Raw genomic sequence first — 27,109 nt, 5'->3', positions numbered from 1 at the left:
ACATTGTTCTCTGCCCATCTTAGGATCTGATGCGCTAGACCCATTAGGGTTTTGCTTTTTGTGCCCCCTTGCTTTGTTAAATATAATACTGTCGTCATATTGTCTGACAATATTTGGACATGTTGATTCACTAGAAATTCCTGGAGGGAGAGGAGGCTTAAGTGAACAGCCTTTAACTCTCTCCAATTTGAAGATCTTCTTGCTTCTGGTTTGGTCCAAACTCCCTGAACCGTTTTTTCTTCCAGGTGAGCTCCCCATCCCCAGGCGCTGGCATCTGTAGTCAGCCTTCTGGTTACCGGAAAGACCCAAGGAAGCCCTTTTGAAACGTTTCCTAGGTTCCTCCACCACCAGAGAGACCTTTTTGCTCTTGCCCCCAAGTTGAATTTTTTCTCCAGAGGTTCCTGGTATGACCAATTCATCAGGATATCCGATTGCAGAGGACGGGAATGCAACCTGGCCCACTGTACCGAAGGAATTGCTGCTGTCAACAGACCCAGAGCAGACATGGCTTGTCTTACAGAGATCTCTGCGTTGGATTGAAGTGTTATCAGGGTCAACTGCATCTTCTCTATTTTCTCCTGGGGTAGAAAAATTTTCTGTTCTATCGAGTCTATTTCGTACCCCAGAAACCTTACCCTTTGAGATGGAATTAAGTTTGACTTCTGAAGATTGAGAAGCCATCCCAAACCTCTTAAATGTGTTTGAACTGTCTGTAGGTTGACCTCTACTTGACCCCTTGAGTCTGCAAACAGTAGCAGATCGTCCAAATAGGGTACTATTGAAATCCCCTTCAGTCTCAGGGGCTCCAAAGATTCCGCCATCACTTTTGTGAATACCCTGGGAGAAGAGGAAAGACCGAAAGGCAGAGCCCGAAACTGCAGGTGCCAAATCTCCCCTCCCCCCAGATTGACTGCAAGACGCAGGAACCTTTGTGATGGGGGCGCTATTGGTATATGGAGATAGGCATCTCTCAAATCGATGGAAGCCATATGACATTTGGGGGTTAGCAAATTCCTTACTGAGAAAATCGTATCCATCCTGAATTTTTTGTATTTTATGGATCGATTTAGAACCTTTAAATTGAGAATCAGGCGGAACTTTCCTGATGGCTTTTTGACCATAAAAATGTGGGAGTAAAACCCCTTCCCCTCTTGATCTTTCGGAACCTGGGAAATGACCTTCTGTTGCATCAGTTCCTGTAACAGAGACTTCATGGCCAGAGCCTTTTCCCGATCCTTTGGCAGGTTTGTGATGTAAAACCGACTTGGGGGGCTTTGTGAGAATTCCAATTGATAACCCTTTTTGATTAACCCCAGAACAAAAGGACTCTTTGTTGTTTTTTCCCAGATTGGTAAGAAGTCCTGTAGTCTCCCCCCTACTAGATGGTCATTGTTTTTTAGGGGTTTGTTCTGGGGTTCTAAAGAGTACCCCACCTCTACCTCTTCCTCTCTGAGAAGACCAGGGTCTCTTCTGTGTGTGGTCCTTTTCCTTATCGGTTTGTCGAAAAGGACGAAAATTTTTCCTCTGCTGTACCGTTTTCTTCTTCTGTGGGAAAGCTTTCTTCTTGTCTGCTGTCCTGTCAAGGACAGTCTCTAGTTCTGGCCCAAACATCAGGTCTCCTGAAAAGGGAATTCCGCACAGTTTTACTTTAGAAGCTGAATCCCCTGACCAGGTCTTTAGCCAGAGTGCTCTTCTTGCTGAGTTAACAAGCGCAGAGGACCTGGCTGACATCCTGATAGATTCTGCAGAGGCATCTGCCATATATTTTACTGCCTTAAGCAGGGTAGGGAAGGACTCCAATAAGTCTTTTCTGGAGGTACCTGCCACAACATGATTTTTAAGTTGCTCTAACCAGCACTCCAGATTCCTAGCCACAACCGTAGCCGCCATTGCTGGCTTAAGATTAGCTAGAGATGAGTCCCAGGCTTTCTTCAGTAGCCCATCTGCCCTCTTATCCATAGCATCTTTGAGAATACCCATGTCCTCAAAAGCTAAATCAGTCTTCCTAGATACTTGAGAAAAGGCAGCGTCTATTTTTGGTTTTTTATTCCACAATAGTTCCTCATTCTCCTCAAAAGGAAACCTCCTTTTGAGGGTTTTAGAAAAAAACTGTCCTCTCTCTGGGTTCTTCCATTCCTTTTTAATAGTGTCTGTTAACACTTTAATGCTTTCCCTTTCCTCCTCCGACTCACTTTCCACCTGTCTGGAAGTGGACTGAGGGAAACTGGAGTGAGAACTCTGCTCTTGGCTGGAACTCTGGCCGTGCTTTACAAGGGAACGCACTGTCCCTAGGGCCTCTGCTAACTCCTTCCTCACAGAAGATAAGAGCTCTTTGCACTCTTGTGAGGATTCTTCTTTTACTAAATCCACAATGCAGGATTTGCACAGTGGTTTGGGCCAAGAGTCCCTTAAAGGATTTTTGCATGAGGGGCACTTTCTCCCTGTTCTCTCTGATTTGGCAGTAGCTTTCTGAAACAGAGAAACAAGAAAAAACCCAGGTCCTTTAGAACTAAGGCTTCAGAGAAAAGTAGTACCTCCAGCCAACACCCTAAGTGCCCAGAGTCTCACTCCTTTGCTGAACTGCTAATGGAAACTGTTACCCCATAGCAGACAGCAGCAGGTTTTGAATAACCACATCAAAGATAAAACACCCAGTGATATAAAAGGAAAGAGGTGCCACCGCACCTCTCCTACCTGGGCCTGGCCGGGAACCTGGGCGCCTGCATCCGCCATTGCTGCTGACGATTCCGCTGTCTCCATAGTGCAATCCGCAGCTGCTGCACTGTGTACTAGGCTCCATGTGCCAAACAAAAGGAAGTCCCGGCCAGAGGACCCGCCCCTTCCTCCTGCGTTCCAGCAGCAGGAACCAATCGCTGCTACGCCCCGCCGGAAGTATCCGCCCACCGGAACTGACATCACCTGCTGTCCGGGATTCGGCGCCGCCATGCAGAGGCCTGGCATGGACGCTCTTACTGAGCACAACCGCGGCCCCCCGAACACCCCGGGTGGAAAACTTCCGGCAGACCATTACTCCTGTGAGCCGGAGAAGGAAGGGACACCGGAGCACCCTCCTCACGTAAGGGAAGGAGCTGGGTTGGTCTGAGTATCCAAACGTGGAGGTCCTGCCAAAACCCTCTCCTTGGAGAGAGCGCAGCCCCTCTGGTTCCCCAAGCAGTGCTTCCACCATGGCGGAGGAAACACTAAAACTGATGGCATGGTGGAAGCAGCTGCTTTTTAAAGGGGCGTTGTCACGCAGTGTTTCCTGTCTAAGAGGTGGAGCTACGCTCTCTCCAAGGTGCTGTCCTGAAAGGCGAAGGGAGAAAATGTTTTACTATCCCAAGTTAAAACAAAAAGGGCAGAAGATTTAATAGATGGAAAGATGAAAAAATGACTGAAGTTCCGCTTTAATTTCCAGGGTGCCTTGACAAGGCTCTGTGGCTTACGCGTGTATTTGCAAATGTGTGCAGACTAAACCCCTGCTTTTAATGCATACTGTTAGACAGGTTTTTTGGTGGTCTGCGGGCTGGTGGCAAGTTAAGCTTTGTTTTTCCCTTGGATTTATCCTTGGTCTTTTTAACACCTGTTGTTAGCCTTCCAATGCTTCTTACTGCGATGGCCAGCTATAGATGGGAGCATGTGGCGTCTTCTTTGTATCACTGTCCGCTTTAATTTCTGCCTGACTCCTTCTGCCCTTGTAATGCCCATAAAAGAAAATGAGTGAATGGTTTTCTCCAGGACCTGCAGTAATAAACACATTGCTAAATGTTCCAATAATTCCCGATGGTGGGTACTGGTGGTAAGGGGACTCAATTATTAGGACAGATATGGCAATTTGTCACAAAGAACGTTATCACTTTACAGTGTGTTTGTTTGCTGGGGCTTGGGTTTGGCACATCGCAGATTGAATGAACAGATTGTTGGGTGGGGCTGGGAAGGACCCAGCTGTCATGCTACATAAATGGTACCAATGACAAAATTAGAGAAAGATGGAACACCCTAAAAAATTATTTTAGTGACTTAGGGCAACCCTCAAAAATTCCACTCGCCTGCTCGCATTTTGCGAGAGGAATTTAGTGTAGGGCGAGTGAGGAGCAGGGGTGGACCAGGTTGACCGTTTCCTTACTGACGCGATCAGCCAGGAAACTATCAGCTGGAGGACACAGCAGAGTGGGCAGAGTGGCAGGACCGGACTGCTCTGGCACCGCTTTGAGCTGAGGCTGCAGCGCTCCCTTCCCTCCCTCTCTCTCCTCCTCTTGTGTATCACACACACAACGGGCATCTCCCGCTGTGTGTCACAGAGCTGGGTCTGTGTTCGGCGGTACGGTGTAACAAGGTCCAGCCCCTAGACTTGCTTGTGTGATAGTAGATTGAATCAGTGTTCCGCCTATGAAACGAGCTGATCTAGTGGGGCGGGACCTTGTTATACCGCGCCGCCGAATACAGACCCAGCTCCGTGAAACACAGTAGGACATGCCCGCTGTGTGTGTGATCCAATATCCAGGTGAGTCTGTATTGATGATGGGGCACAGTGAGGCTGCATTTGATGGGGCACAGTGAGGCTGCATTTGATGGGGCACAGTGAGGCTGCGTTCACGGGCACAGTGAGGCTGCGTTCACGGGCACAGTGAGGCTGCGTTCACGGGCACAGTGAGGCTGCACTGTTGGGTACTGATATGCTTTATGTTAATATTGTTAAAGTTAATATTTATTTTTGGAACTTAATTCTGCTTAAAACAGTGTAATTCCATGAGATAATTTACAAGGGCATGTTTAGGGGCGGGGCAACTGGTGGCCAGTAACTCTTAAGGCCTTGCTAGTGGCTCAGGACTTGAAATTTTGAGCCCTGACTTAGGGGGCATATGAAAGAAAAAGGACCTTCAAGGCAGTGTCCTCAGAAATACTGCCTGCACCTTGAGCCACACCATGGAGGGAGCATGAGCTTTGGGTATGTAACAAGTGGCTTAGGAACTGGTACAGGAATGAGGGTTTTGGGTTCATGGAGAACTGTGCAGACTTTTCGTTCAGTTACTGGCTCTATAGCAGGGACGGACAGCAACTAAATGAGTAATGTGCAGCTCTGTTGGAAGAGAAGATGGCAGAAGGTTGTAGGAAATTTTAAACTAGGTTGTGGTGGTTGGGGGAGATCATAAGACCAATATTTTAAAAGGGCAAAGATATATACCTGTAAAACTACAGACCCATCAGCCTAACACTAATAGTATGTAAACTATTGGAGGGGACGATAAGGGACCATATCCAAAAATTTGCTTATGAAAACAGAATCATTAGTAACCAGCATGGATTTATAAAAGATTGTTCTTGCTAGACCAATCTCTTAACATTCTATAAAGAAATGAGCGGTCATCTAGATTGAGCAGGGGTAGGCAACATTTTGAGCACAGTGTGCCGAAAAATGTTTTCAAAGAAATTGAGCGTGCCGATTTTATAACAAAAAACTTCACACTCTCAATCAAGAAAAGGATTTTTTATAAAGTAAATGCTGAAAACTACTTTACTAGTGAGAAATTACCATCCTGCACTCACGCCTCAGATAAGCCCCAATTCCTGCAACTTCACACCTCAGATCACTGTCCCCCGTGCAAATCTGTTTCACCACTGTACCTCCCTGCTCATCTGCCCCACCACTGTAACCCCCTGCTCATCTGCCATATGCCATGTGCTATGTGCTATAGCCCACTGTAAAGCTGACATCACAAAGCCAGTCCAGGCACGGGAAAGATTACGACCATATGATCAGTATCCGCCCACATGCCTGGATCGACACCAGGCTCAGCCTCTCAGCAAGCCACTGTAAACCTGAGCTGGCTTTTCCTGCCCCCTCCACAGCCCAGCACTCCAGTGAGCACTCTGCTCAGGGATTTGAGAACTGAGCTATTGGTGGTGGTTTAATCGCTTGAGTCTCAGCCTAGAGTCGGTGGGGGGATAGGTGCGGCATCCACCTGCATCCACTTATGATTCCAAAAAAATATTTTTTCCCATACTTTTTTAAATACATTCTTTTCCTCAGTTTTTTCAAAAGGCAGGAGGAGGGTTATAATGATCAAGACGGTATGGTTAGTAACAACACGGAATGTACCCTAATAGAAGCCCAAGGGAAGTGTCCAAAAAGACTTGAAAAACTAATTTATCAGATAGCTTACACCCAAGAGTCCTCAAAGAGCCAGGTTATAGCCAGACCATTTATCCCAATTTTTAAAGACAATTTAGTTACTGGAATAGTCAGTAGTGTATTTAGGTTTTGTGCTGCCCTAGGCCTGACTACATTTGTGCACCCCCTAATTTAAATATGACCCACCCCTTCCTGTCAAGGCCACACCTCTTGCTGTTTAAGACCCGCCCTGAAATTTTTGCGAGGGGACACTAGTTCTGAGGGCCTGGGGGAGGGGGGGCAATGGATTCCCTTAATTTTCATAGACTTCCTCTCACTTCCTGTTTGGCTATGAGGCAGAAAGTGAAGGGAAATATCTGCAATGGGACAGGGATGGTAAAAAATAAACTGACAGGGGCTATAGCCCTCCCTTATTCTATCCAAAATGAAAAAAAAGTGATGCTTATAGTTCTACTTTAAGCACAAATTTCTGATAATTTTATAGAAAGGACTAAGAAGATATAACCATGCCAATGGTGAAGCAGAAAACATATAGCACAGTGAGGAAGGTTTGTGGTCCAGAATGATAGGACAGTCAAAATTAGAAGTGACACCCCCCACAGTTGCGGAATGCCGGCCGCCCGCATACCGGTAGCAGTGCGGCTGCTTTATGGGGGGTCTAGACTAATTTGCCTCTCAGCCCAGTCTGCCCCATAAGACTGGCGCTACACTAACAGTGTAGCACAAGCCAGCGGGGACTCTTTCCGTGCTGCCCCCCTGCAAGGTGCTGCCCTAGGCCTGGGCCTTGTAGGCCTAAGCCAGGATACAGCGTTGGGAATAGTACCGGCTGATTAGCGAAAAGCCAACATGGTACCAGTATTTTAAAAGGGTAAATGATGATACAAAGCTAAGCTACTTCTTTAGAGCAATTTTATCACAGGGTGAGGGTTGTCTATAAGGGTATCTTGCTTATAACTTCAGTTATATATAAAACCATCTTATCTAGCTTTAGGTCAGCTGTCAATCTGTGCAATCTAGGTGCACCACCATTCTTTGAGATGAGAAACTGTAGAGATTATACTGACCAAAGTGAGAATAGTCTAGTCTGGAATGCTTCAATTCCCTTAGTCCAGCCTTTGTTGATATTTTTAACATGGAGAAAACCTTGAAATAGCTTTCAGGACTAAGGGAACCCCAGCCAATAAGTACTCTAGCTACAGCTTACAGAACATTAGCCTGTTAGGTTAGTGGGAAGAGTGCTGCTTACATTGGTGGTCACTGGGAAGAATCACCCCCCTTCAGATAGCTAAAAAGATGATTGGTGTCATTGGGTCATATCTGAGAGGCAGAAATTTCTCTTTGCGGAAGGAACCCCTTGCAACCCCCGGAGGAAAACTAGAGTTCCATGGATCACCGGTTGAGAAAGTTTACCTTAGTCAAACCAAAGTCTTGTACGATGACCTTCTGATTCTGGTGCCTTTTGCACTTCCTTCATTGATGGGTTACATATTTTTTTACTGGAATTTTATGGTTCTGAACACCTCAAAGAGCAAAAGATGGAAGCACTTTGGATATGTACATTTAGGCGCAAGGCTCCAGAATTATGAATCAGTGGTATGACAGCATACTGGTGAGTCATTCTGACAACACCCCCATACACCATACATTTTCAAATGAATGTTTGTCAAAATATTTGTATGAACATTCTTATGAAAATTCTTATTAGTACATTTAAAGACTATATGAATGTTCTTTAAAAGATTGCCGTTAACAAACGATTTTCAGTGTATGGCCAGCTTTACTTTACCTCCACAGTGGATGTAATAACCAAAGGACCCTTGTGTGAGAGCAAATCTTGTGCCAAAATTACTGCCCCAAATACGAACACTTTATTTACTGTGGATAGATGAGGAGGTGCTCTCTGTCCAACACCACCTGATTGATACAAACTAGAAGAACCCTTGGGGCATCATGTCTCCCACTTCAAGTGTAGGGTAATGTCCAGGTATAAAAGACAGCGGGAGGGGGTCCTATCACCCTTTTGATCCACATATAGTATAATTAGACCTCTAGATTCCAAGGATAGCTGTACAGTTTGCACAAATGTTATGTCCACCCTGGTTCCTGGTTAACGTGGCACACTGAGTGGAGGTCCACTGTACGGTTGAATGCTTATTGGCTGACTCTTAAATTTCTTACCTCTCCCTCATTCAAGGAATTCCCCTTTAAATGTGTATATTTGCATGCTTTTATCCTAAATTTATCCCCTACTGACATGAACTCTCACTTAATTTGCTGCAAAAGAAGACTTAAACTTTTTGCTGTATGCTTTGTAAGATGTATTAAATAGACATCAACAAGAACAGCGATAGCCAGCCCTAGCAAAATGTGCATAGTCAAATGTTTATTAACCCATTTGCACCTAAGGGTAAAACAAATCTTAATGCCCAAGCACAATTTTGCAACTTTGACATGTGTCAGTAAAACTGTACATATCATCACAACTACTGTGTGCATCCAGTAGGGCTGCAACTAACGATTATTTTAATAATCGATTAGTTGGCCGATTATTGTTTCGATTAATCTTAAAAAAAAAATGTGGTGTATAATTTAGTTAATATGTAAAGTTTAAAAAAAAAGGCAATTTATTCTTAAATATATCTCTATGCAGTGGTAAATATAAACAACCAACTATAGGGTTAGGGAGAAAAATATTGAATCCACTCTGAGAATAACAGACAGAAGAGATATACTGCATATACACTATTACAGGAGATATACTGTATATACTATTAGAAGACAAATACTGTTTTTTGGCCAATTTGTTGTTGGGCAGATTAAAAAATACAAATTGCTGCAAAAACGCATTACATGCTTTTCTGCAGCTTCTCCATTGAAGTATATTGAACCAAAAAAGCACCATTTTGCATTAAAAAAAAAAAAGTCCTTGACCCTTTCCAAATGCGCAGCGGCTGAAAAAAAGCATAGATGTGAATGTTAAATGAACTGCAGTGTGTTTCTGCAAAAAGTACCAAAAAACACAGATGTGAACCAGGCCTAAGACGTTTAGTAACATAATGGGGTTAAAAGAAACTAAAATGAGCCCTTTATAGTACAAAAAAAGCAAATAATCGCTACTGTAAGGGGTTCATTTTTGTACTGTAGAACAGTGAAAGTAATATTTACAGTAGCGATTATTTGCTTTTTTTGTACTATAAAGGGCTCATTTTATTTTTTTAACCCCCTTATGTTACTGGCCGATTAAATCGATTATGAAAATAGTAATCGATTAATTTTATAATCGTTATTAACAATTAATTAGTTGTCGATTAATTGATTGAATCTAAATTAATTTATCCTACTCCTGACCAATCGCAGCGATGCCACTTATGTGTATGTTAGTTGTTGTTTGTACCCGTAGTACAGCCCAGAAACAATAGTGCGCATTTTGCTTTATTTTTATCCTACTTAAAACACACTGACAATGACACTGATACTTATTAAAGAAAAAAAAATCTTGTCAAAAAAATAAATAAATAAATACTGACCCTGACCCAAACATTAATCCTGGCACTGACCTAGATCAAACCTTTAGCTAGTTTTTTAAAAATACAGGGGCGGGCTTTACAGTGATTGATCACAGTGATAGGTCAGAAGCCATCACGGTGATCAGGTGACCCGAAATCAGGAGTTCTGGGTCCTGATCATTAGTATGGGGCCCAGAGCTCTCGGTGAGACCCCGGTCTCTGTGCTGGAAGTGCGCCAGCCCAAAAGGAGATAAACAAATATGCGGCTCCACGTAAAAAAAGCCCAGTCTATCGTGAAAGGGTAATTCCTCCTCTTTTGTGCGATATGAAAATGAGAAATTATGCTCTCTCTGTCACCATGCAACCAATGTTATTCCCGGTTTATCACTTGTTTTTGACTTTGTGTATGAATACTGGCTATCTGATGCAGAGGATAACCGTGTCAATTTCTGATGTACACCTATAAATAAAAAACATTTAAAAAGCTGATTAATCCTGGTGGTTTCGCTTTAAAATTGAAATATCATCTACATGTTGTCTGTGTTCATTTTAGCCCCATGAACAGAGTCGAGGATCTAGAACAGGCATAAACCTCCAATATAGCAGACCTGGATACAGACCTGGATACAGACCTGGACATCATCAACAAACACATTATGAGGTCAGGTACTACCAATATCTTTTCAGCCTAAGCCAACACTGAATACATACAACTGCTAAAACCTAAAAGCCAAGCAATTGTTTTAGTTTTGGATAGTGTGGGGAACAGTGGCGGCTGGTGCTCAAAATTTTTGAGGGGGCCCAAACAAACTGAAAAATCCTGGAAAAAAAAAAAAAAACACCAATTTCAGCCTCACTGTGCTCATCAAACGCAGCCACTGTGCGCCATTAAACGCAGCCACTGTGCGCCATCAAACGAAGCCACTGTGCGCCATCAAACGAAGCCACTGTGCGCCATCAAACGAAGCCACTGTGCGCCATCAAACGCAGCCACTGTGCCCCAACAAATGCTGTCACCGTGACCCCCCGCCCGCTCGCCGTCTGCCCGGCACTTACCCAGGATCTCGGTGGCGGGTCAGGCATGCGGGTGACGGCGGCGAGAAGTGGAACCTTGCAGCAGGTTAGACAGCGGCTCCTGTGTCCTCCATGCGTCTCCTCCCCTCTTCCTGATAGGCATCCAATCACAGTGCCTGTCCCTTCAGCCAATCAGGTGACGGGTAACAGCCCCGCGCACCTGATTGGCAGGGAGGTGATTCAGTGTGCAATGCTCTGCGCTCGCAGTTCACCTTTTTTGAAGCCTATTAGAGCCTATGGCTCTAATCAGGTGCGTCAAAAACATCCCCCCACTGTAATTCAGGCGCCTGACGTCCGAAAAGGGGCCAGACGCCTGAATAGGGGGTGGCAGCGGTGGCCATAGATAGATTCATGCAATGCATAAATCTATCCATTAGTCATAGAGGGGAGGTGGCTGGAGAGAGGGGGCGGCGCCCATGCGCCCTTAAGGGATGCACCGCCACTGGTGGAGAAGGGTTTAAAGGCTAAGTTCGCCTTTTTTTTTCTAAATTCCAGCTCCCCATATATCAATATACCAATAATGGGCTTCTTTTGCAGATAGGAAAACAACTTTCTATTTAAATTACACAGCCCTTACCTTAGTGTCCAGCTTGTTGTATAAAAAAAAAAAACTTCTCTATGACTTCCTGTACAAACACTATATTACCAAAAGAATTGGGACTCCTGCCTTTACATTAGTGGTCCTGAACTCCTGTCCTCAGGACCCACTAACAGGCCAGGTTTGCAAGATAACTGAAATACATCACAGGTGATATAATTTGCTGCTCAGTGATTGCAGTATTCTAGTCTGCATCTCCCCAAGGTAATACTCAAAATCTGGCCTGTTAGTGGGCCCTGAGGACAGGAGTTGAGAACCACTGCTTTACACGCACATGGCCTTTAATGGCATCCCAGTCTTAGTCTGTAGGTTCATCTAATTCATCCAAAAGGTGTTCTATCAAGTTAAGGTCAGGACTCTGAGCAGACCAGTCAAGTTCCTCCACCCTAAACTCGCTCATCCATGTCTTTATGGACCTTGCTTTGTGCACTGGTGTGCAGTCATGTTGGAACAGTAAGGGGCCATCCCCAAACTGTTCCCACAAAGTTGGGAGCATGAAATTGTCCAAAATATCTTGGTATCCTGACACCTTAAGAGTTCCCTTCACTGGAACTAAGGAGCCAAGCCCAACCCCTGAAAAACAACCCCACACCATAATCCCCCCTCCACCAAATGATTTGGACCAGTGCATAAAGACACAGATGAGTGAGTTTGGGGTGGAGGAACTTGACTGACCTGCACAGAGTCCTGACCTCAACCCAATAGAACACCTTTGGGATGAATTAGAGCTGAGACTGCGAGCCAGACCTTCTCGTCTAAAATCAGTGCCTGGACCTCACAAATGCGCTTCAGGAAGAATGGTCAAACAATCCCATAGACACACTCCTAAACCTTGTGGACAGCCTTCCCAGAAGAGTTGAAGCTGTTATAGCTGCAAAGGGTGGGCCAACGCAATATTGAACCCTATGGACGAAGACTGGGATGCCATTAAAGTTCATGTGTGTGTAAAGGCAGGTGTCCCAATACTTTTGGTAATATAGTGTACCCTGGGATGTGAAAACTGTTAAGACACAGGAAGAATTTCACCAGCCCAGCTGATTAGTACACACCCTGCTGCTGCCTTTCGCTTCCACAAGATTACTCCCACCCACCTCCTCAGGTGAATGGTTTTCCTTTTTTTTTTTTTTTTTTTTTTATTCTTCTTTATTTATTCAAATGGATCAATCAGTGATCACTGTTCTCAATATGGTAAATCTATAGGAGATTGTACAATCAGATTGTTTAGTGTATGCACACCTTTATAAACCTAATATTAACTAGTTGCACTTTTGGTGCCAATAATGGTTAACAGCACACCAAACACAGAAGCAAACACACATCTTGCCATGAGAAAAAAACGAGTGACAAATACAGCAAAACACACAGTAAAAATGTGCAAACTGCAACACGCCAAAATACCCCATGAGATACTTTTCCACGTTTAGGGCAGCCCAATTAAATCAATGGGCTGCCCTATGTGTGTCATGGGAAAAAGGAGCTAAAAAACATGTGCTTCCACTAAAATGGGTGTGAATGGGGCCTAAAGTGAAATTGGTGTGTTATCACAAGAACAATGAGGCTCCATTCAGATCTGTGCATTTCCGAACGTACGGCAGGCTGCACAGAAAACGCATGCTTAGCCAGGCGGTTCAGAAAAGCCCTGCAAATACACATTGTGCTTACATTGTCTGTACATGGTAAGGGGCAGGTAGCAGGCATGTGTTTGCCCTGCAACAAACACACAACAAATGCAGCAAAAAAATGTGGTAAAAACGCACCAGGCTTCCCTGAAAAAAACCCCAAAAAAACAAAACAAAAAAAAAACAAAAAAAAAGTTCTAGAGTTTCTTTGGGGCAATTGTCACACATAGGACAGCCCATTCACGTAAATAGGCTACCCTATGTGTGATGAGCAAAAACGCTTAAAAAAACCCTGCATGATGCGGGAACGTGAGTTCCTGCTACACGGAGATGTGAACGGGGGGCCTGACAGCTGAGTGTATATGTCCACTCTGTCCTCCTATGTATAAAGATGGCCATACACTATGCAATCTGATTGTACAATTTCTGTATAATTTCCTTTAGATTTACCAGAACGATGCAATAGGACGACACACCTGAACCATTCAGTTTGTATCATATCACTCAGGCCTTCGCACGACTTAACTGATGGGATATCTAAAGGAGATTTACAATCGGTTTGTACAGATAGTGGGTGGAAAATAAAAGAGGTGGTATAGTAATGAGGGGGGTGTGGTCCAGACAGGTGAACACGCCCTCTTCTGTGATGCAGCAAGGAAGTGCATGATGGGATATGATCTACAGGAAGTGATGGAATCAAAAAAGCATTTTTAAACATCCAGATCAGTGTTCCTAAACTCCGTTCCTCAAGACGCCCCAACAGGCCATGTTTTCAGGTTTTCCATTATTTTGCACAGGTGATTTGATCAGCTTCACTGCCTTAGTAACTACCACAGCTGTTTCATCTGAGGGAAATCCTGAAAACATGACCTGTTGGGGCGCCTTGGGGACTGGAGTTGAGAAACACTGGTCCAGATAGATGAACGTTTAATACTTATATACTGTAAATAAGAGAAGCGATAAGCACATTGGGATTTCTGAGCCAGAAATAACAATAGAAAAACTTCTATTTATTATGAAATTCTGCCCAGAAAAGGTGAACTTGGCCATTAAATTACTGTCAGTTTTTTTTTATTTCTGTCCAACTTCTTTCGAAAGATTTTTCCACAGTTCCTGCCCTTAGAAAATCCCAAAAGAAAATGGGCAGAGGATTTGCTACCAAATTCAGTCTTAATGACAATGTTGTCACCTGAACAGGAGGTAAAGGAAATATCCTTTGGGGCAGCATGTCAAAAAATTAGGCTAAATTTAGTTTTTGGTTTTACCAAGTGGTGATTTCTTGGCCTGATCAGGGTTTCCCAAGCTTGGTGGCTGATTTCTCCTATTTGACTCTGGATCCACATATCCAGCTGAGGTTTACCCACACCACGGGTGCAGTGCAGCTTATCTATGGGTTTGCTGCACTTAGCCATAGACTTCTATTACATCCTGCGGGTTTGATGCAGTTTCTGAATGCAGGAGTTTTGGTGTGCTTTTAGAAAAGTGCACCACACCTGCAGGATATAATAGAAGTCTGTGGCAAAGGGCAACTAGCCCAGGGAAGTTGCACTGCACTAGCAGTGCAGGTAAACCGCAGCACATTACTGCGAAAGCAGTTTTGGGGGTGATAAAATCCCAAAGTTAAGACGTGTTTATCACCCCCGCCCCAACCGCACCCCCTTTAGCTGCAATGGCTGTACACATGTCGCAGCCAAAGTTTTACACCCTGTCATGGTTGGTGGGTGTAGCACCTGCCAAGCACCACCCATTCAAGTTAAAAAGGCCGCTCTGCAACCTTGTGCAGTACAGCAAACAAGGGGTTAAAGCAGGCCATTTTGTGTTGCTTTCTTACCACCTGCTTTAACCCCTTGGACCCTGCAGAAGCATGCAGTTGCAGAGTGGCCCCGTTTACTTGAATGGGTCATGATTGGCAGGCGGTAACACTCACCAAAAGCAACATGGGGTTTAATTCCTGCTGCAGCATGTGTATACCATTGGCTGCTGCCTCAGCAGCTAAAGGGGGTAGGGATTGGGGGAGTTAAAACCTCCACTCAACTGCAGGGTTTTACCACCCCTCAACTTTACTTGTGAATGAGCCCTAAGGGTGCCGCTGCTGAATTCAACTAAGGGCTCATTCACAAGTGCAGCAGACACTGCTGCTCCTCTATATGTTGCCTCCTCACCACCTGATTTAAACCCATGATTGCCATGTAATGCACGCGATTGCGACACAGTATGATGTAAATTTGAGGTTTAAATCAGGTGTAAGGAGGCAACACTGTGTTGGTGATCTTTGACTTCTCTAATGTTGTTCACATAGATCTCCATCTCTTTAACCTCCCTGGCGGTATGATTATTTCGGATTTTAGGTGCTGAAAGCGGTACAATTATTTTGCATGGAAATTTGGCGTTTTATATTGTAGGTCTGTAATTCTTAACAATAACACACTTAAATCTGTCCAAACAAGAGTCTAATAAATATCCCGGGTATGATAAAGTTTGAAACACAAAAACATAAATTATAATATAATAAAAAAAAAAAATAATAAATAGTAATACAATTAATTTCCACACGATTCACTATCGCTCAATTCTGCAAGTGTTCTAATTTACTATCGCTGTTTTCTAGCTGGTCTAAAGCCACTTTTGATGTAAAGGGACACTTTTTGGTTGCTATGGACAATCTCCAGTTTCCAGGCAGAAAGAACAGTATATGCAATATAAAACTGCATGCAGGGCATGGGCCAAAGCACTGGGGACAAAGGGGATGTGAAATCATTTCATACAGTACTGTAATCTAAGATTACAGTACTGTATGTGTTATGATTTTACACTTTTTTTGAATTTGCCGCCAGGCTCCGCCCCCGTACGTCGCGCCGCTCACAGGGAACGGAGCCTGGCACAGAGAGGCTTTGGAGGAGGACGGAGCCCGCAGACACAGCGGGGGACATCGCAGGATCCCGGGGACAAGGTAAGTAAGGAGGCACCAGGATCCTGCGATGTAATCCCGAGTGTGGCTCGGGGTTACCGCTAATGGTCCTGAATTTTAACCCCGAGCCACACTCGGGAAAACCGCCAGGGAGGTTAAGGTTGCCTACCTCTGCCCTAGACTGAGCTTGTGTGTGGGTGTGCTTGGAGTTGTGTCTGTGGCAGGCATCCTCTCTTCTAACTTGGAAGATGCTATATCCAGAGGCCCCTTCAGGAAGAGTGCTACACTGTAATGGGGCTACAGGTTCTCCGACTCTTCCCCATTCTATTCCAAACAAAATAAAACGTTTTGGCTGGAACTGGGCTTTAAAGCAACGTACCACCACCTGACCACCAACACTGTCATTCTGCCCTAAAGAAGACCTCCGGCAATGTACTGAGGAGGAAGTCAGGGACAGCACTGGAGCGTAGAGAGGGTAAGTATTACTTGACACTATTTTTTAAATACAGAGAGGGGTGTGTAATTTTTTTTTTTTTTTTAAATGTGATAGGAGCAGAATGACAGACTTTTAGTTACATGGTTGGCAAGGTTGAATAAAGACACAAGTCCATCTAGCTCAACCTGTGTGTGTGTTCATGTCATAAATCATTTCACCTATTTCTGTATACTGTGTTTGCCCGTCCAAGAGTTTTTTTAATCAATCAATACTTCCCGCTGACACCACTAAATTGCGGAAGTGAATTCTACATCCTTACTGCCCTGACAGTAAAAAACCCCCTATGCAGTTTAAGGTTAAACCATTTCTCCTCCAATTTCATTAAGTGGCCCTGTGTCTTCTTACGCTCCCTGAGACTAAATAGTTTATTCCCTATGCTTTTTTGGTAAATCCCTATGCTGTATTGAAATTTAGAGTCAGGCAGTAGCTAGAGACGTAAAACAGAACGTCCCTGAACTCGGAAAGTGAAGATATGCTATGTTATAGAGATGATCTAGAATGTTACTGGTACCCAAGTAGTACCCTGAAAGATCTGCCTTTTGTACGCAATTCCACCTGAAAAATAGCATCTGACTCCACACAAAGATAGAGTGCAGAACAGGGCCTGCTAAGTTAGTAATGGGAAACAATCATCTGAAAGGAGACCATCCGAAATACAGGTGACAAAGCTTTTGCCCTTCGCCTGCCAATCCCTGAGCACAGCTTTCTGGGTTCAGTTCCATTTTAAGATCAGAGGGCTTGGCCTCAGATAAATAAAGCAAAGATAAATAAAGCAGCAAAGAAAGCTGTTGTGCTGTTTCCTTAGCTAAACCCTGGTACTCTGTGTACCCCTTGTCATGTCTGTGGGTTGTATATAATGAAAAAAACAGATCTAAAACAGTATAAAGCCCCTTTTTGTCCCAGGTAATGGTGTCCAGACTCCGCAGCTCTTGCAGGCATCCACTGACACTAGCAAAACCATTGGCTTTCAGTGACTGCTGTGATCCAGCACCAAGCCCAGGAGCTGACGCAATCAGTACCGGGGCTTCCAATCGCTTCATACGAGCATGGCACTTCCCTTCAGTACAAAGGCCTGGACAGTGCTGTTGGAGCTCTGTCCAGCCTATCCTTACAGAAGTGATCTGCTGTTGCACGGTTGCATGAGAAGTATGGATCTTGTCAGTGGCCAGTAAGAAAATAATGTTAAAGAATGTGTAATTAAAACAAAATAAAAAAGCTGGGACACTGTAAAATCTGTAAAAACATAAGCCAATGATTTGCAAATCTCAAACCCATATTTTTTGACAGAAAATAGGAAAAATATTAAAATGTTTAAACTGAGAAAATGTACCATTTATAGAAGGGAAAAAAAGAATAAATAAATAAAATAAAAATCGGTAATTTTGAAATTGATGGCAGCAACACGTCTCAAAAAAGTTGGGACAGGGCCACTTACCACAGTGTAGAATTGTCATGACCTTGCAGTAATACTTTCATGACCTGTCTGTCTCTTACCTGGTCTGTGTATCAGCCTTGAAGCTTGTACTCTCACACCTGCAAGCTTAAGTAATCTTCCCTCTGTGTGGCTCCACCCTAGCCTCAACAGGAACCACTATTTAACACCGTGTTCTCCAAACCTGCCTTGCCATGCAATTATGTGCGTTTGGCTTCCTGCTTGCCGTGTGCTCTAAGTTTGTCTCTGTTACCGATCTTGACGTGTTCCCGACTATCCCTGTCTGCTTATGACCCTAACCTTTGGCGTGTTCTGAAATAAAAATACTGTTGACTGCGCTACCCTGCTACTTTAAAATTAGATACACCACTCTTTATGGATTCTGTGTATACCCAAATCAGTTGTGCAACCAAAATTCCATACTACATCAAAAGTATACCAACTTATAATGTCCAAATAATTAAAAGTGCAATGTGCCAATACAAAAATTTCATAAAACCACATTAGAATATAATTACTAAAAATTATAGGACTATATTGTCCAATTTGTGCTATGTGCAATGTGCTAATTATTACAAGGTGCACTGTGAACAGTCCTTTATGGATAAGAAATTCCTGTGCTTGTCAGATTAATCATCCGTTTCTCCTCGTGACACTTCCACCATTTGAGTGACAATGCCACCACCACATGAATTGAACACTCACCGGATGCTGGTAAGTATGCGCCTTTGGTTCATTTAGAAGGGATAACCACTCCACCTGTAACGTTTTCCTTGCTGACCCCAATTGCTATAGGCTAGCCATATCCATCCTCATAAAAAAAAAAAAAAAAAAAAAAAAAAAGACAGCGATCATTGCGCAATATATAATTGATATTTATTTAAATATAGATACAAAAGACTATACACTCACATTTTCTGGTGCTCATAAGCCGGCACCAAGCTGTTCCAACGGTTAGTAATGGGTGAAAAGATCTCGTGTTATTGTTCCTGGGCCGGCGTGCGGTGCAAGCCTTGTTTTCGCCCGGCCTGCGTTCCACACCTCGCTCTCGTCCAGCCGGAAGTAGCGTAACGACGTGATAAAAAAATTCCCAGCAGCCTCTACGCGTTTCGCAATAACGATTGCATCATCTAATTTTAAAGTAGCAGGGTAGCGCAGTCGACAGTATTTTTATTTTATTTTATATCACTCATTTTGGGTGGATTTTTTTAAACCAAATTGGTATTTAGGTTTATTCACCTAATATATTGAAGGTATATATGCGCCTGTGACTCTCACATACTTATTTGGCATGTTCTGGACTATCCTGTTTGCCTGTGACCCTGACCTTTGGCGTGTTCTCTGTTATCCTTGTCTGCTAGTTGCCCCGACATTTGGCTACCTCCTTACTATCCCTTGCTGTCCTGGGCTGCTGTTTCCTCTCCATCCTCCTGTAGTCTACCGTGAGCGTGAGCTGGGAGACCCTGGGGGCCGCAACCTGGAGCCAGTTGCAGCCCAGTCCTTCCTCACCACTAGAGGCTCTGGTTAACACCTGCTGGCTCTTAGACTCCGCGCCCTGGGGAATCTATGCTCTAACTCCCTGTGGGATCTGTGTTGGTGCTCCAGGGGACCTGCCTTCCTGAACCACCCCGAGTTCCATCCGCAGCAGTCAGCCTTAGGGCCCACTATCTTAGTGGTGCAGTCCTGACCCCAACGGGGTGCATCTGTTACCTGGACTCAGGTGACCTGGCAGTTTGCAAGGCCATGGACCCGGCTAATGTGGCGCTACCTGCCGATGATCAGCTACAGGGCATAGTCTACAGACTCGAGACCCAGGAATTTAAATCAGACCCAGATGATGCGATTCCTTCAGGATTTAGCTTCCCGCTTTAACAACTTCAAGCCTCCTTAGGATCCCCGGTTCCACAACAGCAATCGGCTGCCGTATCAGCTCCGCTTACAGTTGCAGCCGCTAACCCTTTGCACTTACCAGCTCCGTCCCGTTACTTTGGGGATTCCAAGGCCTGCAGAGGGTTCCTTAGCCAGTGTACCATTCATTTCGAACTCCAGCCCCAAAACTTCCAGTCTGATCGGGCAAAGGTGGCGTATATTATTTCTCTCCTGTCCAGCAAGGCTTTAGCTTGGGCTGCCCCTATGTAGGAGAGTTAAGACCCAGTGGTTTCCAGCCTCTCTAACTTTTTGAAACTCTTCCGGAATATCTTCGAGGAACCAGGTCGTGTCTCTTCAGCGGCCAGCTCCCTTTTACGTCTCCACCAAGAGTCTGCTTCTATGGGACAGTATGCTCTTCATTTCCGCATACTGACGGCTGAGCTGAGCTGGAACAACGAGGCCTTAGTCGCAACCTTTCTGCATGGCCTTTCTGATAGAGTGAAGGCCGAATTAGCAGGAAGAACCATCCCCACTGATCTGGACGAAGTTATCTCCCTGTGTAACCAGACTGATATTTGTTTTCAGGAAAGGACCCTAGAAAAGCGATGCCAGCACTCCTTGGTCCTTAGTCAGCCCGAGTTCCCCTCTTTTCATCCTGTGGAGCATCTCCTGCTGGCTGAGGAACCCATGCAGCTGGGTCAGACCAGGCCATCCCCCGAGGAACGTGCTAGGCACAGAACTCTGGGCCTGTGTCTCTGCTGTGGGGGCAAAGGTCATTTTCGTGACACATGCTCATTTCGTCCAGGAAAAGCTCGAGTAATACATCTGGAAGGTGGAGTATTGGACCCAGAAAAGTCATCTTCTCGTCCCCTCCTTTCGGTGTTTCTTCATTTTGGCGTTTCCTCCCACTTGGCTTATCTGGATTCGGGAGCCGCTGGCAACTTCATGGACTGGAGAACTGCATCGTCCATGAACCTTACCCTTTTGCCCCTCACCACTCCATTGGTGGTCTCGGCGATTGATGGCACTGGCTTGGGGTCCCTCCTGTTTCTCTTCCTGCCTACTCAAGGTTGCCCCCTAAAGGGGAGACTTCCCATAGCTACCACCTCAGTATCCTCTGCCCTTCCCGCTGCATATAGTGATTTCCGGGATGTATTCTGTAAAAAGTCTGCTGAGGTGCTTCCTCCTCACAGGTTCTTTGACTGTGCCATTGACCTTGTTCCAGCTCTACCCAGGGGTCGTACCTACCATTTCTCCTTCCCAGAGACCCAGGCCATGTCCGAGTATGTTGTGGAAAATCTAGAAAAAGGATTCATCCGGAAATCCTCATCGCCTGCAAGAGCAGGGTTCTTTTTTTTGTTGCCAAAAGGATGGTACCCTAAGACCCTGCATTGACTACCGAGACCTAAACGCAGTAACGATCAAAAATTGATACCCCCTACACCTAATATCGGAACTATTCGACAGGTTGAAAGGTGCCTCTGTTTTTACCAAGTTGGATCACAGGGGTGCATACAATTTGATCCGAATATGGGAACGGGTTGAATGGAAAACTGCGTTTAACACTAGAGATGGACATTACAAGTACTTGGTCATGCCCTTTGGTTTGTGTAACGCCCCAGCAGTGTTCCAAAACTTTGTTAACGAAATCTTCAGGGATCTGCTTTACCAATTTGTTGTCATCTACCCGGATGACACATCCTCATCTTTTCAGATAGTCTGTCGGTTCACAGAGACCATGTCCGGATTGTACTTCAGCGCCTTCGAGAAAATAATCTGTACGCCAAGCTGGAGAAATGTTCTTTTGAATGTTCTGAAGTCCTGTTTCTGGGATGCTTCGTCTCTAACCTCAGTCCTCGTATTGATCCTGGGAAGGTCTCGGCCATTACCAACTGGCCTCTTCCTGCCGGCCTCAAGGCCAGGCAGCGCTTCTTTGGGTTCACTATTACAGGCAGTTCATTAGGAATTACTCTATTGCTGCGCCAATTATCGCCTTGACCAAGAAGGGTGCTAATGCCAAGGAGTGTTCCCCCGAAGCTCTCTGCCTTTTAGGATTTGAAACGCCTTCATTTCTGGACATTTGTTGGAGGCGACCTGATCCAGGGGATCCATTTTTTATTGAAGTGGACGCTTCCTCAACTGGGGTGGGAGCCGTGCTGCTTCAATCCTTTGGGAAAAAGGGTCTACCATGTGCGTTTTTCTCCAGAAAATTTTCTCAGGTGGAGAAGAATTACACTATTGGTGATAGGGAACTTCTTGCGATTAAATTGGCGTTGGAGGAGTGGCGTCATCTCTTGGAGGGTCCCCCACATAACAATTTTCACTGACCATAAAAATCTGCAGTACTTACAGAATGCCAAACGATTGAATCCCAGACAAGCCAGGTGGAGTCTCTTCTTTTCCCGTTTTAACTTCACCATTACGTTTAAATCCGGTTCCTGCAACAGTCGGGCTGATGCACTCTCTAGATCTTTTGACATTCAGGATAAGGAGCCTACCATTGAACCTGAGCCGATTATCCCTACTTCATGCATCCTTGCCCATTCTACCACCATGAAGTCAAAAATTCCTACTGGCAAGACCTTCGGCCCCACTGAACTAAGAGTTAAGATCCTTCGTTGGGGACATGACTCCAAGGTGGCAGGTCATGCTGGGTTTCTTCGATCCTTCCTCCTCATCAGTCGCCACTACTGGTGGCCTACTCTCCGTTCGGATGTCAAAGACTAGGTTAAGGCTTGTCATGTCTGTGCCCATTCCTCCATGCAGGCTCCTGCTGGTCTTTTCATGCCCTTGCCCATTCCCAAGGAGCCCTGGTCTCACATAGCCATGAACTTCATCACGATCTTGCCCCTTCTGAGAAGAATACGGTCATTTGGGTGGTAACTGATCGATTCTCCAAGATGGCCCATTTTGTTCCTCTCCCTGGTCTCCCTTCAGCTCCTGCCTTGCTTCCTATTTTCCTACGAGAGATTTTCCATCTTCATGGTGTCCCTTCCCATGTCGTTTCGGACAAGGGTGTTCAGTTTACTTCTCTCTTTTGGAGAGCCTTTTGCAAATCCCTCAACATTACCTTGGATTTTACCTCTTCTTACCATCCCCAATCCAATGGCCAGACTGAAAGGGTTAATCAGGAGTTGGAGGTCTTTCTCCATACCTTGGTCTCGGCTCATCACGATGATTGGGCATCACTACTCCCGTGGGCAGAGTTCTCCCACAACAATCATGTCAACGTCAGTTCTCAGAAGACACCCTTTGTCACTGTTTATGGAAGACATCCTCAGCTCCCTCTCCCTATGACCTGTTCTTCCGACATCCCAGCTTTGGCTACCATTCAGGAATCATTCAATTCAATGTGGGTTGACATTCGTGATTCCTTCCAGAAAGCTGTCAACAAATTCAAAAGTTTTGCTGACCGTCGCAGGCGTAAGCCGCCTTCTCTACAGCCAGGAGACAAAGTCTGGCTTTCTACCAGGAACACTCCGGGTTCCTTCTCTCAAGTTTGCCCTGAGATTCATTGGTCCTTACAATATAATTTCTAAGCTGAATCCGGTTTGTTTTAAACTCCAGATCCCCATACCTACATGAAGAAATGGTCCCAAATCATCGAACAACCCATCCCCATCCCTCAATGGCAGAAAATATGGGAAGATACGTCCAAATTCTCACGATGTGTAGAGCAGAGGGAGACGTCCTATAAAATATTACTATTTTGGTACAGAACTCCGGAGGTCCTACATAGATACGACCCCAAGGCTGGGGGGTACTGTCATGACCTTGCAGTAATACTTTCATGACCTGTCTCTTACCTGATCTGTGTATCAGCCTTGAGGCTTGTACTCTCACGCCTGCATGCTTAAGTAATCTTCCCTCAGTGTGGCTCCACCCTAGCCTCAACAGGAACCACTATTTAACACTGTATTCTCTAAACCTGCCTTGCAATATTGTGTGTTTGGCTTCCTGTTTCCTGCTTGCCGTGTGCTCTAAGTTTGTCTCTGTTACGGATCTTGGCGTGTTCCCGACTATCCCTGTCTGCTTGTGACCCTGACCTTTTGGTGTCTTCTCAACTAACCCTGTTTGCCTGTGACCCTGACCTTTGGTGTGTTCTCTGTTATCCTTGTCTGCTAGTCGCTCCGACATTTGGCTACCTCCTTACTATCCCTTGCTGTCCTGGGCTGCTGTTTCCTCTCCATCCTCCTGTAGTCTACCGTGAGCGTGAGCTGGGGGTCCCTGGGGGCCGCGACCTGGAGCCAGTTGCAGCCCAGTCCATCCTCACCACTAGAGGCTCTGGTGAACACCTGCTGGCTCTTAGACTCCGCGCCCTGGGGAATTTATGCTCTAACTCCCTGTGGGATCCATGTTGGTGCTCCAGGGGACCTGCCTTCCTGAACCACCCCGAGTTCCATCCGCAGCAGTCAGCCTTAGGGTCCACTATCTTAGCGGTGCACTCCTGACCCCAAAGGGGTGCATCTGTCACCTGGACTCAGGTGACCTGACAAGCATCCCCTCTTTTAACAACACTTTGTAAATGGCTGGGAACCGAGGAGGCCAGTTGCTGGAGTTGCGCTAAATATTTTCACTTGGTTAAAAGGTCTGGACTGCAGGCAGGCTAGTTAAGCACTCAGACACTACTACAAAGCCATGCTGGTTTCATTGATGCAGTATGCTGTTTAATATATGCAAGGCCTTCCCTGAAATAGATGTCTGGATGGGAGCATATGCTGCTCTAAAACCTGGATATATCTTAACATTGATGGTGCTTTTCCACATGTGCAAGCTGTCCATTCCATATGCATTAATGTACCCCCATACCATCAGAGATGCAGGCTTTTGAACTAAGCGCTGATAACAAGCTGCAAGGTCCCTCTCCTTATTAGTTCGGAGGACGCGGCGCTCATGGTTGCCAAAAGGTATGTCAAATTTTATGTTGTGATGTAGCTTTGAAACAAATCAAGCTCCCTAAAATTAAAAGCATATGTTCAGTTTGTAAAACTATTCCACTATGCTACATAAAAGTTGCACTATGTGATACAATTTTAATCAGCTAACTTTGTTGATTATATTTTGCGGTAAAAGTACAGACGTGTGCAAATTACATTAATACTATGTACTTAAAAATTACAGGAAAAAGCAATGAGTTTGATTTTTTTAAATTATTTATTCCCAATATAAAATAAGGGAATAGAATATACAATATGTGCTCAAAGGCTGTGCAGTGAAGGAAATCTAGTCCTGCATTTGTCTAAAAAAAATATATGCACTAATCATCTACAGCAGTGGTCTCCTGACACCGACATCAATGATGGGTCACTATTCCTGACACCAATGATGGGGCACTATACTTTCCATTGATACCAATAATGGGCACTATTCCTGCCACTGATACCAATGATGGGGCACTATTACTCCCATTAATACCAATGATGGGCAATATTCCTCCCATGGACACCAAAGATGCATTGTATACTTCCACTGATGCCAAGACAATTTACTCCCAATGGTCACAGTCTGGCCCCCCATAAAATCTGAAAGACAGTAAACTGGCCCATTGTTTAGAAAGTTTGGAGACCCCTGATCTACAGTATATGGTTGGGACATACTATATATGTATCTGAGCTGTATATTAAGCGGTTTAGCTGGAATTTCAACATTAAACTTTTATATAATATCATTCTAATCATTTTGGTAAATATCAGATCGATTCAGTTTACAAGCAGATATAAATTCAGCCAGGAGAAACATTTCATAGTCAAAATAATATCAAACGTTATCCAATTAAGTTTTTTTTCTTCTTAAGCAGACTCCTAACCTGGATTTCTATCAAAACAAGAAGCATTTTGAGCCAAATGGTCAGTGATGATTGTGGAAAACTGTAGAACCTTTTTTTTAGCATTCTCTATATCTCCTGGCAATAACTATAATTAGTTTATTTTTCTACTTCTGTCTCCTTGTTCAGTAGGTACTGTATATACAGTGCCTTGAAAAAGTATTCATATCCCTTGAAATTTTCCACATTTTGTCATGTTACAACCAAAAACTTAAATGTATTTTATTGGGATTGTATGTGATAAACCAACACAAAGTGGTACATAAATTGTGAAGTGGAAGGAAAATGATAAATGGTTTTCAATTTTGTTTACAAATAAATATCTGAAAAGTGTGGCGTGCATTTGTATACAGCACCCTTTACTCTGATACCCCCCAACTAAAATCTAGTGGAACCAATTGCCTTCACAAGTCACCTAATTAGTAACTAGTAACTAGAGCCCACCTGTGTATAATTTAATCTCAGTATAAATACAGCTGTTCTGTGAAGCCCACAAAAGGTTTGTTAGAGAACCTTGGTGAACAAACATCATGAAGGCCAAGGAACACACCAGACAGGTCAGGGATAAAGTTGTGTAGTTTAAAGCAGGGTTAGGTTATAAAAAAATATCCCACTCTTTGAACATCTCACAGAGCACTGTTCAATCCATCATCCGAAAACGGAAAGAGTATGGTACAACTGCAAACCTACCAAGACATGGCCGTCCACCTAAACTGACAGGCCGGGCAAGGAGAGCATTAATCAGAGAAGCAGCAAAGAGGCCCATGATAACTCTGGAGGAGCTGCAGAGATCCACAGCTCAGGTGGGAAAATCTGTCCACAGGACAACTATTAGTAGTGCACTCCACAAATCTGGCAAGAAGAAAGCCATTGTTGAAAGAAAGCCATACGAAGTCCTATTTTCAATTTACGAGAAGCCACGTGGAAGACACAGTAAACATGTGGAAGAAGGTGCTCTGGTCAGATAAGATCAAAATGAAATTTATGGCCTAAAAGCAAAACGCTATGTGTGGTGAAAACTAACACTGCACATCACCCTGAACACACCACTCCCACCATGAAACATGGTTGTGGCAGTATCATGCTGTGGGGATGCTTTTCTTCAGAAGGGACAGGGAAGCTGGTCAGAGTTGATGGGAAGATGGATGGAGCTAAATACAGGGCAATCTTAGAAGAAACCCTATTAGAGTCTACAAAAGACTTGAGACTGGGTTGGAGGGTCACGTTCCAACAGGACAACAACCCTAAACATACAGCCAGAGCTACAATGGAATGGTTTATATCAAAGCATATTCATTTGTTAGAATGGCCCAGTCAAAGTCCAGACCTAAATCCAACTGAGAATCTGTGGCAAGACTTGAAAATTGCTGTTCACAGACGCTCTTCATCCAATCTTGAACTATTTTGCAAAGAAGAATGCACAAAAACGTCACTGCTGGTAGAGACATCCCCAAAAAGACTTGCAGCTGTAATAGCAGCGAAAGGTGGTTCTACGAAGTATTGACTTAGGGGGGCTGAATACAAATGCACACATCACTTTTCATATATTTATTTAAAAAAAATGTTGAAAACCATTTATCATTTTCCTTCCACTTCACAATTATGTGCCACCTTGTGTTGGTCTATTATATAAAATCCCAATAAAATACATTT

At 44.4% G+C, this 27,109-nt stretch overlaps 1 protein-coding gene and 1 long non-coding RNA gene across 3 annotated transcripts in view; one reads left to right on the top strand and one right to left on the bottom strand.

The window, feature by feature from the left end:
* The window catches only part of LOC141108474 (opioid growth factor receptor-like), a 68,749-nt gene that overhangs the window by 14,696 nt on the left and 26,944 nt on the right, over positions 1-27,109 (top strand). Inside the window, exons 3-4 of one of the 2 annotated variants that reach the window (XM_073600106.1) lie at positions 10,190-10,297; positions 25,430-25,478. In XM_073600106.1, coding sequence (XP_073456207.1) covers positions 10,190-10,297; positions 25,430-25,478 — 157 coding nt within the window. The remainder of the gene's footprint in view (positions 1-10,189; positions 10,298-25,429; positions 25,479-27,109) is intronic. The other variant, XM_073600107.1, reaches the window with a different exon arrangement.
* The window catches only part of LOC141108475 (uncharacterized), a 56,384-nt gene that overhangs the window by 8,257 nt on the left and 21,018 nt on the right, over positions 1-27,109 (bottom strand). The gene's annotated exons all lie outside the window — the stretch shown is intronic.

This window comes from Aquarana catesbeiana, linkage group LG09 (genome assembly GCF_042186555.1).
Source record: "Aquarana catesbeiana isolate 2022-GZ linkage group LG09, ASM4218655v1, whole genome shotgun sequence".
NCBI lineage: Eukaryota > Metazoa > Chordata > Amphibia > Anura > Ranidae > Aquarana > Aquarana catesbeiana.
Note: the sequence above shows the minus strand (reverse complement) of the source record. Positions and strands in the feature narration are given on the sequence as shown.